Genomic DNA, 20350 nt, shown 5'->3' with positions numbered 1-20350 from the left:
TAACCTTCAAATGAATTACTGCAAACACATCAAACCAACAAGTTAGTAATCACTGATTATTTTGTACATCTAAATATGTAGTCTAAACAGATAAAAATGAGTTTTCAATAAAGAAAATATATGTAGTAACAACTAACTTGTAAACAACAACAACAACACGCAACAAGGCAACGAAAACATTGTCTTTGTCTCAAAACATCTGGAAACAGACAAACATAAGTAAGGTTATGGAGCAGACACCAGAATAAAGCCAGTTTTCTACTGTTTACAGTGATATAAATCCAGTCCAAATCGGACTGAAATTGACTGAGTTAAAAGACAATATGTAACCGTCTGCACTACCATCGATGCATCGACGCTTGACACCCCATAGTGTGTCATTACCATCGATGCATCGATGTTTGACACTGGTAGGGTTAATGCCCTTAATATCACAATATTTTTATGTAGGCAAGACGATGCAGTAGCTGGTTGACTGATATTGAATTGTCCATTGTGAAATACTAGCTGTACTATCTGAATTTTCTTGTGTTAGAAATTTTAACATTTTGATTTATGTGCTAGCCATGTTTCGTACATTAAATATACGTACAGTGACCTTTATGTTACTGCTTTTTAGATGCGGTAGTGTTTAAAAAAATTTGAAATTGTATGGTCGAATTCCGTCAATTTATTTTTGCATTCGTATAATTCCTGTCCACTTCTAGGTAGCGGCGTGGATGGTAGTGGATGGATGTTGATTTGCAATCAATTATTCGCGATACACATACCAATGTTCCAGAAACGGTGGCACCTAGAATCGGTACATCCCTACAGGAAAGATTAAAGTATCTTTTTTCTTCTTTTCCTGTCTTTTTGCGCTGTCTTTATGCTGAGTAATCAGCTGACATGATAGAGCATCACTTTGCTGTTGCCTGCAAACCACAACACAAGTGACCGCGTGGCCGATGTATTACACTACAACAACGTAACTCAACTTACAATTTAGACTACAGTAGGTTGTATGCCTTTATATAAACGGCAAGATACAAACAGTTGTTAAATACAGTTCTCTAGTTTGGCAAATGTAAACAAAAAGTTACCAAGAACATAACAAGCAACAACATTTTTTTGTAATTTTTAAGCCTTCTTGAGCAGGGGACCCTTCGCGATCGCGGACCTAGCCAGTCCGGGCCTCCAGACATTTTAATATGATATTTAGATATGTTTTTTCCCAGGAAAAATGCTTTAAAATATTGGTAGAGAGTTCCTGGGCACCCTGTATAGTATTTATTAGGGATTGGTCAAGGTCAAATCTTGAATCCATCGAATTTTCAAAAAAATTTGAATTCAAGATTTGATTGATTAAATTTAACTTTCGAGTTCAAATTTGCGGCAAAATCGTCAAGATCGTTATTCGTGTATATTGGCGTCAGCGCAATGAAAAACATACATGTAAGACAACAAAAAGGAACTTTAAAGGTTAAAAACTTTATTTGCTGACATAAAATAGTTATTGATTTAATTAATGTAGCCTATACTACAACACAATACTAAAAATAAACAAAAACATTTTTATTAGGAATAGGTTGATTCCAAAAGTCGATTCTCGATTCCACTGATTCTTGGCTTTGTTATCTGAATTGAGAATCGGCGACTCAAAGTCAATTCCAATACCAATTCCCGACTCGTCTGCGAGGATCGCGCGATCGGAAAATTCACACAATTCCAATACCAATACCCAACTCTTTTACGAAGATCATGCGTTTGGAAAAGTACCGTTATTCCGTCACTGATTCCCGACTCTTCTTCCGAAAATCACGCGATCGGAAAATTACTGCTATTGCGATACCAGTTCCCGACTCTTATGCAAAGATCATGCAATTGGAAATAACCGCTTTTGCCGTGATCGCACAAGATGACTGTAACGCTTCCGTGACCACGGGAGACGATAATGATGTTCAAATGGCCGGTGATGGTCAGAATTTTTCTACGATCACGGAATATGACGATAATGTCTACGCCAAAGCGGGAGATGTTCATGATTATGCCGCAAATGCGGAAGACTAAGATGATGACGATGTTACCTTGTCGCTGGAGTCATTCAAGGTTTTTCCGTGACCATGGAAGGCAATAACGATAGGTACACGACTGCAGGAGACGATAATAAGGTCTGCTCAAATTCGGTGAATGATCAAAATTTTTCCGCGATCGCAAGAGACGATGATTATGTCAACATAACTGTGGGAGATGTTTGTGATTTTGTAGCGATCACCGGAGACGATAATGTTTACACAACTGTGGGGATTGTGATGTTGCAAATAGTAAGCAAGAGCTTTTAGACAATAACAGTCAGCTGTCACCACCAAACCAAACCATTCAACTATACTATACTAGAACTAGAATATGTCATCGTCGTCTATTTCTTATCAGTCAACTGCCGATCTAACCTAAACCTCTGTCTCAGTCCAGTCACTCCCTCACTCTCGCATACCAATAAAGTATTTGTATGTGTAAATAAAATTGGTTTCTTTTCACAGTCTCTTGGTCAAGATGTTTATTTTTCCTTCAATTGATACTCATGTATATGATTATTGGTATTTTTTCATTGTAGAGCAGTCAGTGATTCGTCACAATTAGGTTAGATTAATGAAACAGCAGTCTCTTAGCTGATCAATTTAAGTTAACATATAAAGTAGTCTTATCTAACCTTACTGTCTAGTTAAAGGAGGCTCTATAATCACATAAAAGAGTTTATCCTCATTCAACTTTGTATAAATTTACAAAGCATTGTGAAAGGTCCTAGGTTACTTCATTAAAAGTAACAGATAAAATAATAATGACATATACTGTATATGTACAATAACAATTTATTAACTGTATTCATCTACTTTTTATCGTGGCTTAAAAATTTAAATGGTACTTTCCTGTTATCTGGTACCTGCGAAAAAATTCTTTGACCACAAGTACAACTTTGTCGATCCAGAGTCCGGAACACATACTACCGTTTAGGTTAGGCTTGGTTAGGTTAGGTTAGGTTAAGTTAGGTTAGGTTAGGTTAGATTAGGTTCGTTTACTTACAATACTCATGTTATTGATAAACTAACCTAACCTAACCAAAGTACAACTTCGTCGATCCAGAGTCCGGAGCACATACTCAGACCATCGAACGCATGTGGGGGTCAGCGAAGTGGCGCAACAGGAAGCACTGAGGCACTGCACGTCATCATTTAGAGTCTTATTTGGCAGAGTTTATGTGGCGCAAGATGGTCGGTGATTGCGATGTTTTCGAAGCACTGTTAGAAGTAATTTGTTACTTCTGGCCACCCGAAACTCAGATGTAATCATTGTTTGTTGTTTTTGTTTGATTAATAAACGCAGGTACCAGATAACAGGAAAGAATTTTTTTGCAGGTACCAGATAACAGGAAAGTACCATTTAAATTACTTAAAAATTAAAAAAAATAAGATTTGAGATTTGAAAAAAATTTCAAGGGAAGATTGAAAGGGGATTCGAAAATTCCAAACTTGCCCATCACTATGCCCCACTTACTAAATGCCTCTAAACACTTCTGGAAAAGCTGGAGAAGAGATTATCTCCATACTCTTATCCAACGCCCCAAATGGACTGAGAAAACCCTCAACCTTAAGGAAGGAGACTTAGTTTTAATGTACTCTAATAATACTGACCCTTTGACTTGGCCCCTAGGTAGGATAATTAAGGTTATGCCAGGATCCGACCAAGTTGTAAGAGTTGTTAAAGTCAAAACCCCTGTAGGTATTGTAACACGCCCTGTAAATAAGTTAATTCCTCTCCCTATGGTTTAGATAGTGTTACCTTTGTCTCTTTGTACATATTATCAAAATTTTGTATTATCTTTATAGTTAGGTAACAGGTTTGTTTCATGATGACGGTTATTATCTAAGGGTTTTTTTTTTTTATTTACAGTTTCTTTAGTGCTCTTTAATATTTTCTCAAAAATTGCTTTTTTGGGTGGGGGGAATGTTCGGTACTTATTATAAAGTCCCTAGATTGGTGCTACCCTAACCTTGCCCAACGTTATCTACGGCGAATCGTCCCCACTCCGACTACTGGAAATGCTCCTCTAGCATTGCCGACGGCGTCATGGGCAGACGTCGCTACGTTTTCCTACATTTTGCATAGACTCTTTAATTCTCATTAATTCACAATTAACTTTATTTTGTCAGTTTTAAGTTTTGTTCAATATACCAGTCATTTTTAACTTCACCAGTGCTAGTCATTTCCCTTGTTGTTGCCCCCGCACCCTTGGTCTACACCGCTGCTGTACACCGCTTCCATCCCCTGGACTACCCACTACCTTGGACGAGACGGACATCATCTACCTTCAAGATATCCGACAAGGTAACGGTAGCACCAGCATTAATTTTGTTTTGTTCAAACCGCCGTACGGCTTTCCGCTAAAGACCGTACACAATTTGGCCCTTCTACCCGCGGATATGATTTCGTACTATGCACCTTAATTTAATAATCGCAAATACAGTCCACTTAAACATCTCAACTTATTCTCAGATAATTTCTCTCCTCATGAAACAAACCTTGCAATAATTTTATATGTAGTTATAAATTGTTGTTTAGTTTGAGGTCAATAACCTTGTACAGTGAACAGACAGACAGGAATAGTTTTGTAAAGTTTTGGCTTGTAGCTATGCGCTGATAAATTGACCGTAATCCTAGTTCCTATGTCTCAAGGTCAACTAACGCACCACAATATTCTGCATTGTATTGTATCCATTCCAAAAATAGCTCTGACGTAACCGCATCGAATATTCGCTTTATCAGTCAGCTGATCTAAGTGGAAATATTACCTCTATATTTTATTTTACTGAATTTATTTCCTTGTATTCACTTTTACTCACAATGATATGATTGATATGTCCTCTACTTGTCTAGATTAATACTGCATTTATAATAGTTGTAATTTTTATTTTATTTTATTTTTGTTAAAAAAATAAATATTATACATTTCACAATGGCTGCTAAGAGTCTTGAAAAGTGTGTTAAGAAAAGAGAAAGGTATTTTCATAAGTTACAATTATGTTACGATCTTGTAAAAGAATTGCCACAACAGAAAGATAACTTTATTGCTAGGTATTCTAATTTGGCTAATGTGTACACATCATTTGAATCTCTTTCCGAAGAAATGGATAACCTCAATCTTGAAATAAGTGATGTTAGCGTTCGGGTAGATACTAGCGCGCCTTTTAAACAGTTTGATGACATGTACTATAAATGTATGGCTGCCTACAGCAAGATTGTTGCCTCTAATCCACCTTCAAATGTCAATGTTGAAGCATCACCCGCAGTTCAGCCTAAACCTAAACTACCCCAGATAGATATAAGTAAGTTTGGTGGACAGTTGGAACAATTTAACTCGTTTAAAGCTTTGTATGATAGCTTGATTCACAACACTTCTTTGGCCCCAATGGAGAAGTTTAGTTATTTAAAGAGCTTACTAGAAGGCCCCGCTTTGTCTATTGTTGAAGGCATACCATTCGATCCAGACAACTATAAGTTAGCTTATGACTCTTTGGTTGAACGCTACACCAATCCCCGTATCTTGGCTTGTTTTTATCTCAATAAAATACTAGATCAGCAACCTGTAAAGGCCCGTAGTCTAAGTAGTTTAAGACAAGTTCTTGATGTGTTTCATATTAATGTCCAAGCGTTGAAAAGCCTAAAAGTAGGTGATTTGTCAGATTTCATGTTGCTACAGTTAGCCCTACGTAATTTAGACAATAGTACAAGGAAAGCATTTGAGTTAGAATTTAAATCTAAGCAATTTCCCACCTTAGAAGACCTTATGGAATTTTTTCGTGCTCAGTGCTGTGTCTATGAACTCATTAAAGAATCTCACAAATCTACTTTAGTTTTGCCCAAGTCACAAATCCCTCATACTCGCAAAACATTGTTCTCATCTCACTCATCTCAACGCAGTACAACTCAGTCTGAACGCACAGCAACCCAGTCATCTTATCGCCCCGCTATCAGTTGTCCTATGTGTAAAGGTGAACACCACCTGTACAGATGTGATCAATTCCTCGCTTTGGCCCCGCACAAACGTTATTCTACAGTACGTTCATTCAATCGTTGCTTCGCATGTCTCGGTTCCCACCTCATTTCCATGTGCACTTCTAAGTCGAGCTGTCGGGTTTGCAGAAGTAACAGACATCACTCTCTACTCCATGATCCAAGCCGAGTCACCGCACCGCTGCCTAAGCAAAATGTGAATCCTGACCTACCTCAAACCTCCGCTGCGCATTCACCGCCCTCAACCACCGTCAACCCCGTGCCTACTACTTCTGTTAACACTACACCTGCTCAAACTTTATCCTGTTAGTTTCAGCAAAATTCAATAAGTAATTCTACCCTGCTCGGTACCGCTCAAGTGTTGGTTCAAGATGCTCTAGGCCACTGGCAAGTTTGCCGGGCTGTTATTGATGAAGGTTGTCAGATTAATTTTGTTACTCAATCTCTAGCCCAGACATTACGTTTACCAATCAGAAAATGTAATGTTAACATTTCTGGAATTGGCCAACAATCTGATTTAACCGCAAAAGGACTTGTCACTTGTAACGTTGATTCCCGCTATAACCGAGACGATAACATTCAGATGGACGCAGTAATAATTCCTCAAATCTCTTCTGTACTTCCGGCTGCACCTATTCCCGAATCATTGATAAATCGTTTCAATTCTATACAACTGGCTGACCCTGATTTTCACCGCCCTGCCAAGGTTGATATTTTGTTCGGAGCACAGGCTTTCACAGACATTCTTTCGGATGGTTTCGCGCTTATTAAAGGCAAACCAAGCGCCCTCAGCACAATCTTTGGATAGATCCTTATGGGTGATGTTCCCACACAGCCCATGCAACAACACGAACTAAATTCTTTGTTTGTTTCATCTCAAAGCACTGACAGGCTCTTAGAAAAGTTCTGGGAAATGGAAGAAATGAATTTACCAAAACCCTTAAGTCCCTCTGATCAGGCATGTGAAGACCACTATCAGTCCACCATCCAGAGAGATAATACCGGACATTACGTAGCCTCCATACCCTTTAAAGACATTAAACCTGACTTAGGCTCCACTAGAAAAATAGCTCTCCCCGCAAGTATCTCCAACAGGAGACAAGATTTCACAAGAAACCAGATATTCATTTTCAATACATGACTCACACGCAGAACTATGTTGACCTAGGTCATATGTGTTTGGCCCCTGCGCCCTCTCCATACATTCTTACTCATCACGGTGTCGTTAAAGAATCTTCTACATCCTCCCCGCTTCATGTTGTGTTCAAAGCTTCTGAATTAAGTGACACAAATCAGTCTCTTAATAAATCACTGTTAACTGGACCTAAGCTTCAAGCTGATATTGGAACTATTATCACAAACTTCAGATTCCACCAGATTGCTATGACTTGTGACTTCAAACAAATGTATCGAGCTATTCGTATAACACCGGCTGATTGTAAATATCAACATTTGTTTTGGCGTTCTGACCTCACGGGCCCTGTACAGGAATGGGAATTACGAAGACTAACCTTTGGTGTCTCGTGCAGTCCTTATATTGCACAACGAACTTTGAAGCAACTAGTGCTTGATGAAGGCGCTAAGTACACAAATGCGGCTGATATTCTAAGCTCCTCTTGTTATATTGACGATCTTGTTTTTGGCGCTCCAACCGAGACTTCGGCTCTTAAGCTTTACGATGAAATCACCCAACTATGCTCATCAGGTGGTTTCGAACTTCATAAATGGTCAAGTTCAAGTAGCTCCGTCCTCACCACAATCCCCGCGGACCGTCGAAAAACACCCCATCCGTTAGGATCTACACACTCGATTAAAGTACTAGGACTTGAATGGGACCCGACTACTGACTGTTTCCGCTACTCTATTTCACCTGTCAACAGTACGCCAACCAAACGCAATGTATTGTCTCAAGTTGCTCGAGTTTACGATGTAAACGGCTTTATTAGTCCAATTATTTTCACCTTAAAACATCTACTTCAACAGATTTGGATTGAAAAGCTCAACTGGGACGACCCTCTCCCTCAATCTCTTCAAAATGTTTGGGATAAATTCATCAAAGAACTACCCCTTATGACACAGTTCAAAATACCTCGCTACATTCTCAGTAACTACTTAACCGCTCAGCTGATTGGTTTCTCTGATGCTTCCAAAATAGACATGTGCGCCTCTTTGTTACACAATACTCAATGAAGGAATGTGAAGATAAGAGTGTAGAGTGCAACCTCCTGCAATCCAAAACTAAAGTCGCTCCTCTGAAAACACTTACGATCCCTCGTTTAGAATTGTGTTCCGCTCTTCTCCTCTCTCAGTTAGTAAAAGCGAACCAACCGCTTATTAACAAACTTCAAATATCAGACATATTTCTATTCACAGACTCCATGAATGTTCTTGGTTGGTTAAATACACCACCACACCTCCTAGAAACCTTTGTCTCAAACCGTGTCTGTAAAATAACAGAAATCACCCCTGTTGATGCTTGGCGTCATATATCAGGGGATGAAAACCCTTCTGACTGTGGCACTAGAGGTTTAATGCCGAATAGTCTGTTGAGTCACCCTCTTTGGTGGCATGGACTCTCTTTTATCCACAATGATATCTCATCTTGGACTCTACCGCCTTCAAACATTCCTTCGGATGTTATTGAGCCTCAACAAACTCCCACGAAGAACACCTTGACAACTAATGCTGTTCCCCAAAACGATCTTTATCAATGGATGAATAAGTTTTCATCACTCATTAAACTTCAAAACACCATGGGCTATGTACTGAGATTCATCCATAACTCACGATCTAATCAATGTGATAAACGCTATGGCTCGTTATCAGTTTCGGAACGAGATGCCGCTCTGGATTGTTGTATAAAATTAGTACAAACACGGCACTATTCTGAAGAAATAAAAGCTCTAAAACTATCCAAGCCTTGTTCTTCATCACTAAGAAAACTTTCTCCATTTCTATCCTCGGACACCCTCTGGTGGGGGGTAGATTGAAATTAGCTCCTTTGCCTGAATCATCAAAACACCCTGTATTGATACCCTCTCAGTGTCATTTGGCAAACCTTTTATGTGATTACTATCACTTGTGTTCTCTACATGGTGGTCCAAAACTAGTACAAGCATTAATTCAAAGACGCTTCTGGATTATTGGTGCAAGAAATCTTATAAGAAAACGATTATTTTGATGTATCACTTGCTACAAAATGAAAGCTAAACCCACGCAACCTCTTATGGCGGATCGTCCACCCTCACGATTTAAACAGACCCGATGCTTTATTAATGCCGGATTAGATTTTGCTGGCCCTTTTCTCGTTAAAGAAAGCACAATACGAAATACAAAACTATCAAAGTGCTACATTGCCGTATTTGTGTGTATGGCAGTCAAAGCTGTCCATCTTGAATTAGTGCATTCACTCTCTACTGAATCTTGTTTAGCCGCTATAGACAGATATCGCTCGGAGAGGAGTCTGTCGTAACCTTTATTCTGATCAAGGTCGAAACTTCGTTGGTGCTGCTCGCCAACTAAAAGAAATCTACTCTATCTTGAAGAACTCCACCTCACAGATCTCAGAACATTTGGCTCAACTTGGAACTTTAACCCGCCATATGCCCCAAACTTTGGAGGCCTCTGGGAGGCTGCAGTGAAGTCGACCAAACACCATCTTAAAAGGATACTGCAAAACCATAATTTCACGGCTGAAGAATTCACCACATTCCTGTGCCGTGTCTAAGCTGTACTGAACTCCAGGCCGCTTTGCGCACTCTCATCGTCACCTGATGACGACTTTAACTACTTGTCTCCTGGCCACTTCCTCACAGGAGACCTCCTGCTAGCACGACCGGAGGAAGACATCTCGGAAGAACCCTTAAACCTACTCTCACGCTGGCAGCTAGTGTCTCGTGCCTCTCAACACTTCTGGAAAAGCTGGAGAAGAGATTATCTCCATACTCTTATCCAACGCCCCAAATGGACTGAGAAAACCCTCAACCTTAAGGAAGGAGACTTAGTTTTAATGTACTCTAATAATACTGACCCTTTGACTTGGCCCCTAGGTAGGATAATTAAGGTTATGCCAGGATCCGACCAAGTTGTAAGAGTTGTTAAAGTCAAAACCCCTGTAGGTATTGTAACACGCCCTGTAAATAAGTTAATTCGTCTCCCTATGGTTTAGATAGTGTTACCTTTGTCTCTTTGTACATATTATCAAAATTTTGTATTATCTTTATAGTTAGGTAACAGGTTTGTTTCATGATGACGGTTATTATCTAAGGGTTTTTTTTAAATTTACAGTTTCTTTAATGCTCTTTAATATTTTCTCAAAAATTGCTTTTTTGGGTGGGGGGAATGTTCGGTACTTCCGGACTATTATAAAGTCCCTAGATTGGTGCTACCCTAACCTTGCCCAACGTTATCTACGGCGAATCGTCCCCACTCCGACTACTGGAAATGCTCCTCTAGCATTGCCGACGGCGTCATGGGCAGACGTCGCTACGTTTTCCTACATTTTGCATAGACTCTTTAATTCTCATTAATTCACAATTAACTTTATTTTGTCAGTTTTAAGTTTTGTTCAATATACCAGTCATTTTTAACTTCACCAGTGCTAGTCATTTCCCTTGTTGTTGCCCCCGCACCCTTGGTCTACACCGCTTCCATCCCCTGGACTACCCACTACCTTGGACGAGACGGACATCATTCACCTTCAAGACATCCGACAAGGTAACGGTAGCACCAGTATTAATTTTGTTTTGTTCAAACCGCCGTACGGCTTTCCGCTAAAGACCGTACAATACTGTTCTAGATTTAGGCTCGAAAATTGAGCCACTTATAGAAAAGTCTTTTATAGAATAGAAACGTATTTTATTTTAAGCGGTTTTCAGTATAAAAATACACTGCTTTTCAAAACAACTCAAGTCAGGTGCACAGTCTTCAATAGAGCAAGTTATGCTTAACTTAGCAGTTACAATAATAAAAGAGAACAAATAATTTAATTAAAACTAATACAATTAACCTATATTTACAAGTAGAGTTTTTCGTTTCTTGTATGAAAGCCTTATAACTTAAATTTTTAATTCTTTCCTAATTTCTTAATTTTTAATTGTATTCCTGAGGGCCGAAAAAAGAAAACCCCTTCTTACTCAGGGCCGTGCTGGCCAGGCGGGCAACCGGGCAATTGCCCGGTGCGCCCTCCCAAGGAATACCCAATTGACGCCCTAGCTCTAAAGGCAAAAAATAAATAAATAAATAAATAAATAAAAATAAAAAAATATGGTTTTGGTTTCCTCACATAACAATCTTGAGAAAAAATCTTTAATAGAAGAAGTTTTACATCAGTAGTGTATTTCATAACTGAATGCTATGTCTGAGACAGAATAAAAACGAATTTGACGTTGAACGGTTGGCAGTACGGAAAACTAGGACTGGAGTCAAGTAGAGGTAGAATCTATTTTAGTCTTGAGTCGTCTGGTCTGCGCGGAGCCACAACAGAAGCAAACCGGTTTGTTTACATCCCTTTCATAGGTTAGGCCTGCAGGTAATTGTTGTTGTATTATTATATTGCTATTATTATTATTTTAGTTTAGTACTACCAAATGTAAAGAATGTTACCATAATTATTAAGCTACCGGTACCATCGAATTTCATTGTCGCAAGTCGCATTATCTTTAACACTACAGTCGGCCTACATTTTCCTGTAGTTAATAAATTGTGAAATAATTAGTGTATTTTAACGCTTAACGTAGGCCTATGTATAATTTTTCACTTAGAGCTTCCATTCTACAACAAAACCGTTCCAATAAAACGCCCATAAAGCCGTTTATTTTTTTATTATATTAACTGTATTTTATTTATTTTATGAAGGGAATAATGTATAGGCCTACATATGTTTTTATTTCTCCCTGAAATATTCAGTGTTTAAGTTTTGAGTTTCCCTAGTTAGCTACTGACAACATTTAGACAGTTATTAATTTTTTTCTTTAATAAAAAAAACTTTACATTAAAACTTAACCTTAAAGTTCGGCACTTGACTTGTCAGACAATTTTTTTTTTAAGTGAGTGGTGTTTTAATATAGTTTGTTCGTTACATGATTATTTAAGGGTCTGGTTGATAGTTTGCAGCTATTTTACGAGTTTTATATAATTTTATTTAGGCCTATTATTTTATTTCATTTCTTATTCACTCTGTGGAATTTAACTTCAATTTACTAGGCTTAGCTTAGATTGTAAGATTTCAAGCATATTAGTCAACTCCCAATTAACCGGGGGAATTGAATGACTGGTTGAAGTGTCATGGATAACCCAAAATCACGGTGAAAGCAAAGGCATAAAGGCATTCAATAAATAAACAAAGCACGTCATACTCGTCATAGAACGATATCAGTTACCATTTATCGTTACAAATTATTACTAAACAACACGTAAGAGAATTTTATCCACTAAAAATTGCATCTCATATACGTACTATGCAACAATGAACGGCAGTGATCACTGATCATTAGCAAAAGGCATAAAACCACAGCGTGGGATGATCTATTGTTGTGACTGATCGCTTACGAGTGGTGCGAGGCGCAGGGCTGTTGCAAGGTCAATGAAGGTCATTCCACCCTCCACCCCCGCCCCCGCCGCGCCGCGCCCCTGACACAGCGCACATCAATTCCTCTCTACACGCGTTAACTGAATCGTCATAACATCGTCGTGACTCGTGGGAAAACAATGCTCCGATTGCAATGTACGGTATAATACATTACTTTGTTAAATATGCAATTAAAATTTACAAAAATATAAAATTTCAAAATGTTTGTGCCTTTTAAAGACTTTTCTATTTTTATATTTTTTTTATATTTAAATGATTAATCCGTAATTTAAAAAAATATATTTAAAACCTTCAGCCACAAAGGTTAATCCGCAACCTGGTTAACCCGTGCCCGGTTAATCGGTAGTTGACTAATGTATATTGTATTGACAATAGTTTATAATCAGTAGGTCTATTTACCGGCAATTTACTAAGGCTTGTTATTATAGTCACAAAATTACATCTAACCGGATGTCACGTCACGTCAGATGAAATATGAATATATGTTATGGGAATTACTTTGTCTACGAGTCTACCATTCTACATGTTGGACGCGCGCGGCCGGGCGTGTGGGCTAATTAATTATTGTAATTGTTTGGTGAGCTTTGTTTGACCCAGATTTGTAAAAGATTATCACATGGATAAATTGAAGGCAATTTAAACAACAGTTTAAAGTTCATTTAAAATATTAAAAAAACTTTAAACTGTTGTTATTTTTTATGTCTGCCCACACGCATAATATACAGTATGGAGAAAATATTGTTTTCTTCAGAATATTTAGAATTTTAGTTATGGTTGGGTGTATCCGTTTTGGATCCCCCTGAACCCAAAAAGTGGTTATCAGACTGATGTCTGTCTGTCTGCCTGTTTTTGTGTCAGATAAAGAGTAAGATGTGTACCAGTGGTCCGAATTTTACGAAATTTGGAATAATTTGTAAATTTGCGGGGTACACTTTGTAATACACCCCATGTGTTTTTAATTTTTTTTATTTTTAAGGGAAGTTAATCCTCCCACCCCCCTCCCACCACCAAATAAAACCTTAAAACGTGAATTTCTAAAAAAAAACTGCTAAAATGATTTCACATAAAATTGTATAATTTATTTTGCTCAAGCTCCCAAATAAAATAACATTATGTATTTTTTCCGTGTTTGCCGTACTATACTAAGAACAAGAACTATTCAAACTCGTTTTGAGTGCCAGTATAAAAAAAGTTTTGATTTACGTGTGGGTTAAATATTTATTTTATCATTTTAGGATGACTTAAACACAATGGATGGAAAAAAGAAAAGGAAAAGTGGACATGATTTCAGAGTTGATAAAAGAAACAAACTATTACAAGATTCTGCAAGAGCATGCTCAAAAATAACACAGTTCTTGCCAAAATCTTCATCTACCACTGACTCTACCATAAAAACACCCGACGAACAAGTTGTGCAACAAAGTACACAGCAATCGTCATCGCCTCTACAAATACCATCGACATCCGCTGTTTTATCTTCATCTTCATCTACTACTGACTCTACCATAAAAACACCCGACGAACAAGTTGTGCAACAAAGTACACAGCAATCGTCATCGCCTCTACAAATACCATCGACATCCGCTGTTTTATCTTCATCTTCATCTACTACTGACTCTACCATAAAAACACCCGACGAACAAGTTGTGCAACAAAGTACACAGCAATCGTCATCGCCTCTACAAATACCATCGACATCCGCTTTGCTTGAAGTAGATACTTCAACAGAAACATTGGACTTTTTTAAAAAGCCACTACCTAGCGATTTAACATCATTTTTAGACTTTCATCCGATTCAACCGGAAGAAAACTCTTTGGAATTTCTGGGGAAAAAACATAATAAGCCGATATTTCAATATCAAAGTAGTGACAATCCTAAACAAATTTTCAAACGAAAGTGGTTGTCATGTAATGAAAAAACACATAAATTATACTGTTATATCTGCCTTGCATTTAGCAATTCAAATTCTCCATTTTGTACTGGTTTTAATGATTGGAGACATGTTTACCAAAGGTTACAGGAACATGAAATTTCAAACTTGCACGTCCAATCAGTTAATTCGTTTATGTTAAAAAAACATAAACGGAGTATCAGTGATGTGATTTTAGGAGATCAAATGCTTATGAGAAAACGAGAGGTTCAGGATAGAAGACATGTTGTAGAAACTGTCATAGACATATTGAAACTTATTGGAAAACAAGGCCTTCCATTTCGTGGATCAGTGGAATCTGCTCACTCATTTGATGATATTTCAGTTAATCACGGAAATTTCTTGGAAATAATCCTTATGTTAGAAAGTACGATTCTATATTAGACAAGCACATAAGCAAAATAATTAACCAAAGTAAAGCAAATTTAGAAAAACTGTTGACGAAAACCAAAGGAAAAAAACCAGCTGACAAAAAAGTAGTTGGAAGAGGAGGTCATGTCACATTTTTAAGTAACAATATGATCGCCAAGATTTTAAAGTATATTAAAGATGAGATCAAACTTAAAATTTCTGAAGAAGTAAATCTAGCAGTGCAATATTCTATATTGATGGACACTACCATAGATGTATCTACGTTAGACCAATGTGCTTTTGTACTCCGGTATGTCAGGGACTCTGAAGTAACTGAGAGGCTGTTAGCGTTGAAGAGTGTTGTAAGTACATCTGGACAAAGTTTATTTGAAACACTAAAAACCGTCCTGGAGGAGACTAATATTCCACTTGAAAACTGTGTTGCAAACGCTTTTGACGGCGCTTCAAATATGAGCGGCCAATATAATGGCGTTACTGCCAAGCTATGTAGTGTCATTCCGAATCACATCCACACATGGTGCTATGCACATGTGTTGAATCTTGTGCTGACAGATACAGCCCAATGTATCAATAAAAGCATAAACTTTTTCAATCTTCTTCAAGAGGTACATGTTTTTATGAACGAGTCAATAAAAAGATTGCAGAAGTTTATTGAAGAAAACCCATCCTTTAAACTGGAAGCTATAGGCCAGACAAGGTGGCGGAGCCGCAGTAATGCCACTGTGAAGATATTTGGACGGATTGACGACTGGGACGGAGAAGTCAAATCAAAACCTCCAAAACTGGTGTACTTGGAGTTAGTAATCGCTCTATTTAAGATTTCAACCTCACAAGACTTTAATTCCAAAGTTAGAAGTGATTCTGATGCTCTCCTAAAAAAACTATTAAGTTTTGAGTGTATTCTTGTTGCAATGCTATTCCTACAAGTCTTTAAAGTCACCACACCTTTATCGGACTATTTACAGACCAAAGATTTAGATTTCGTCCAAGCTTGGAGATTTATTGAAAATTCTCACCGTAAATTAACAGATCTAAGAGAAAAATTCCCTGACACGGTAAAGGCCGCAAACAATTTTGTCGCCAAAATGAATGAAAATCTTGAAGAACGGGAAAAAGAAGACGAATCTCTTTCGAATATCTACATTGAAACATCATTAAAAGAAACAAGAAGAAGAAAAGTAAAAAAACTACCAGGAGAGGAAGCTAATGATGAAATCGTTGGCTCATCGCCTGAAGACAAATTTCGAATTGAGATCTTTATCAGAATTGTTGACACCTTGATCCACACAATGGAAAATCGGTTTTTAGTACATAAGCAATTGTACTTAGACCTTGCATGGTTCGATCCCAAAAGATTTGACGCTAAGGAGAAGATTCCACCAAATGCCCTGGACAAAATTACTGAAATCCTTCCCGGCCTGGATAGATCTAAACTAAAAGAAGAGCTTTGTTCATTTTCTGAGTTATGGCCAAAAATATGTGAAAAAGATATTGGACCAGAGTATAGCCAATCAAAAGAAGAAGCTAAAGAAAAGGCAGAAGTAATCGACAGTGACATTGAGCAAGTGAATGACAAAGAAGAAGAAGATGAAGAAGATGAAGAAGAAGAAGGAGAAGAAGAGGTTACGTGCAAAGGCAATAAGCAATGCAAAATGTGTTTAAAATGTGCCTTTAAAGTAATTTTAGATTATAATATGTATTCTTTACAGTATCCCGAGCTCTATAAAGTGTACAAGTACCTCCTTACTATTCCTATGACACAAGTCACATGTGAGCGGACCTTTTCAAAATTAAAAATTGTTAAAACAAGACTGAGGTCATCCATCAGCAACGATAATTTAGAAACTCTACTTTTGATGCAGTCTGAACCAGAAATTTTGAATTCAGTGGACAGTGATAAAATTATTGACATGCTATGCAAATCCAGCAAGGAAATGAAGAGGCTTCTTTCATTTTAGGGATAGTAGGCCTATTACTAGCTCTTGAGAATAATATGTTATTCTAAGTTACTTTCGCACTAAGCATAAGGACTTCTTGGTACTCAATTTCTCAGCATACAATTCATATGGTTTATTAAAGTAAACATAGGCAGTACATAGGTCTATCTAATGTTTATAAGCCTAATAATAGGAGATTTAAAATTATCGGCATAGAACTTGTAATGTGTTAAGAAAGCTAATCACAATTTTCACAATACTGTATCACAATACTCAATTCTTATTTATATACTCAATAAGTTCAGTATTTGGAGTTTGAGATTGAGTTTTGAATCTTATATAATTCTATTGCAGTGTAATATTCTTGATTTTTTTCTCTTATGTATTTTAATGTATTTTTATGTATTTTAATATAATTATACGTATGGCTTGTTTAAGTAAACATAGACAATGTTTATCTTGTTTTGAAAATAATGTTAGATTTGCAGGTTTCGGATTATTACAATACTCAATTGTTATTTCAACACAAATTATTACAACACTCAATAAGGTATTTTGCGTTTAAGTTTTAAATTATAACTAGTTCTATTATAGAGTAATCTACTTGATTTTTTGCTCTTATGTAGATGTATTATTATAATTATAAATATGGCTTATTTAAGTAAACATAGGCAATGTTTAGATAAACTGTTTATCTATTTTGTATAATAATGTTAGATTTACAAGTTAATATATGTAATATGTTAAGAAAGCTATTCACACTATTACAGTACTCAGTTGTTATTTATATACTGAATAAGGTATTTTTAGTTTAAGTTTTGAATCTTAACTAATTCTAATGATAGTGTAATCTCCTTTATTTTTTGCACTTTGCACATATGTAGCCATGTAGCCGTATTATTATTACTATTATTATTATTATTATTATTATTATACATATGGCTTATTCGGCATAATCACAATTAATTATTACAATACCCAATTGTTATTTATATACTAAATGAGGTATTTTGAGTTAAGTTTTGAATCTTAACTAATTCTATGATAGTGTGATCTACTTGAATATTTTTTTCTCATGTAGCCGTATTACATGTATGTTTAATAAACTTTAAGCAAATTAAATGTTTTTAACACAATACTAATGACTGCAATATTTTTAAACCCTGAAAAAATTATGGTAATTTTCTGGCTGAAATAATATTTTTTTAAATAAATAGTTTATAAATATAAATATAATTTCTTGTCAAAATAGCATAAAAGAGGTTAAAAACTACTAATTTTAGACCTAAAATTTCAAAATTTTCCGGACCCCCCGCCCCATGGGGGGTATTCCATACCCCCCGTACCCCCCGGTTTTTGGTTGACGCCCTCATGACACTTTGTCCAGCGCCCTCTTGAGGGTCCCAGAACGGCCCTGTTCTTACTACATTCAAAGTTTACACGAGGCAAATGCAGTAGGCTATCCTGTCTTGTCCACCTATCTTGTACTTCTTTTTGAGTGGTTAGGTAATCTTTGAGGTAGGAGGGTCTGTTGGTTTTGACCACTTTATGTACTATAGCAACAGTTTCAAGGACGCAAACAACCTGCACTGGGAACATTTTACTTTTGTTTCTGATATGTGATCAATTTTTTTTAGATCATATACAAATCTTAGAGCATTATTTTGCAAGCAATCCAAGATATTCAAATTTTCTGCTGACAATGAAAACCCAAAGGCAGGCAAAGCATAATTTATTATTGGCATTACCAGAGCTAACCATTTGTAATTTTACATTCTCAGCTAATATATGCCTAAAATCTATTTAACATTTTGAGTATAGATATAAGCCTTTGTACGATTATTTTTACTTGTTTTGGAAATTTTAATCATTAATCATTAATCATAAATTTTAAATCATTTTCCAAAAGTATATTTACATTATTTTGGTGGCTTAAAAGAGTGTTTCTCAAGCAATTGCTGAAATGTATTACTGAACACTTCTCAGTATTTAACCTAAGGCCAGGCGCACAAAGTCGATTTTGAGTCTAGCAACAGTTGCCCGACTAATTGGGGGACTGTTGCGCAACCCACTCGGAGACTCTGAAGTCTAGCGACAGTTGAGCTGGAGTGCGCACACAGGCAACTTTTTAGTCGTGAATCTTTAAGACGTAAGTTGGACATTACATTTGTTAACAGCGTTAATAGTACCGAATGGATTTCAATGATACAGCCATAATATGTGCTTTGTTGTTGAAGTTTCGCGTGCGAAAGAAGAAAAGAAGATACTGGGTTCATTCCATATATAGTGAGCAACTTGTGAATAGTCTTTCAATTACTTAAAATATAAATGCGGCCTCTTCCAACTTCATCAATTAATTTGTTCAACATCCTCGTCGCCGACACTCATATTTAAGTAATTTTCTAAAAACTTCACACAACAAAAAGAGAGCAAACCCGAGTGCCAGTTCTGGCCACAAGTAGCCTGGGGTGAGACTGAGCGTCACAGCGACAATTTAGTCGCATGTGTGCGCGTCTACACTTGTTTCAATGGATACCAAACCTGGAGCGATAGTCCCGCGACAATTGAGTCGCAGAGCTGTCTCTGGCGAATTGGGTCCGGGAACATCGGTTGCAACAGTTGCGCGACTGTCCCTAGACTGTTTCCTTGGTGTGCGCACTCCAATTTAAAACAATGCTGAACATTTAAGTCGGGCAACTGTTGCTAGACTCAAAATCGCCTGTGTGCGCCTGGCCTAAGACAATGATTTTTTGACCACTGATGAATCTTTTTGAATGAGAAGAGTAGCTGTGAATCGTCGGCATAAGAAAAGAGTGAACAGTGACACATTATACACATCTACTCTATAGTAACTTTAAATATGTTAAGGATTTTGGTTTTATATTATTATTAGTACATACCTTGATGCCAGTTTATTTTTTTCCTTTCTACTTTTGGGTCGAACATTAAATGGTAGCTCACTGACTGGAGTCATGTCATTTATAGTCCGTGTGAGTTTATCTAACTCTCTGCCAATTGCTTGAAGTTTTCGAGGGTTAGGAGTCAAATCGTTACCATCTCCTTTTCGTGCCTTTCCACTGAAAGGTTTAAAAAAACTTTAGGTATGTGAAGTAGAGTAAATTGTCACCAGACAGGTTAAATGTGTTAATAGTGTACTCAAATTTGAAAACTATTAAATAATGCTTTATAAGACTTGCTATATGATTTCTTCTTACACAATTATTAATTACTACCTAATTAAAATTACTGCATTCTTAAAACATTTTTCAATTACTACACCATCCCCTGTCTTTATGTACTTTCATATAGTATGTGATTTTGGAGTTATGGGTTGTTTGTCAATTGGGCTACATATACAGGGTGGGGCAATGAAAGCGCCCCAATTTATAAGCTGTACAAACTCATTAGTATTCACCCTATAGATATAAATAGCACATCCAAACACAGCTTATCTTTTGCCATTTTAACTTAAC

At 37.0% G+C, this 20350-nt stretch overlaps 1 protein-coding gene across 2 annotated transcripts in view; it reads right to left on the bottom strand.

The window, feature by feature from the left end:
• The window catches only part of LOC128983006 (protein CREBRF homolog), a 112732-nt gene that overhangs the window by 51304 nt on the left and 41078 nt on the right, over window positions 1–20350 (bottom strand). For both annotated transcript variants that reach the window (XM_054402124.1, XM_054402125.1), the window contains exon 5: window positions 19778–19954. In XM_054402124.1, the coding sequence (XP_054258099.1) occupies window positions 19778–19954 (177 nt within the window). The remainder of the gene's footprint in view (window positions 1–19777; window positions 19955–20350) is intronic.

Source organism: Macrosteles quadrilineatus, unplaced genomic scaffold, assembly GCF_028750875.1.
Source record: "Macrosteles quadrilineatus isolate MER2022 unplaced genomic scaffold, UCM_ALF_1.0 Scaffold_1__1_contigs__length_201487025, whole genome shotgun sequence".
Lineage (NCBI taxonomy): Eukaryota > Metazoa > Arthropoda > Insecta > Hemiptera > Cicadellidae > Macrosteles > Macrosteles quadrilineatus.
The sequence above is the reverse complement of the archived record's forward strand: the minus strand, read 5'-3'. Positions and strand labels throughout refer to the sequence as shown.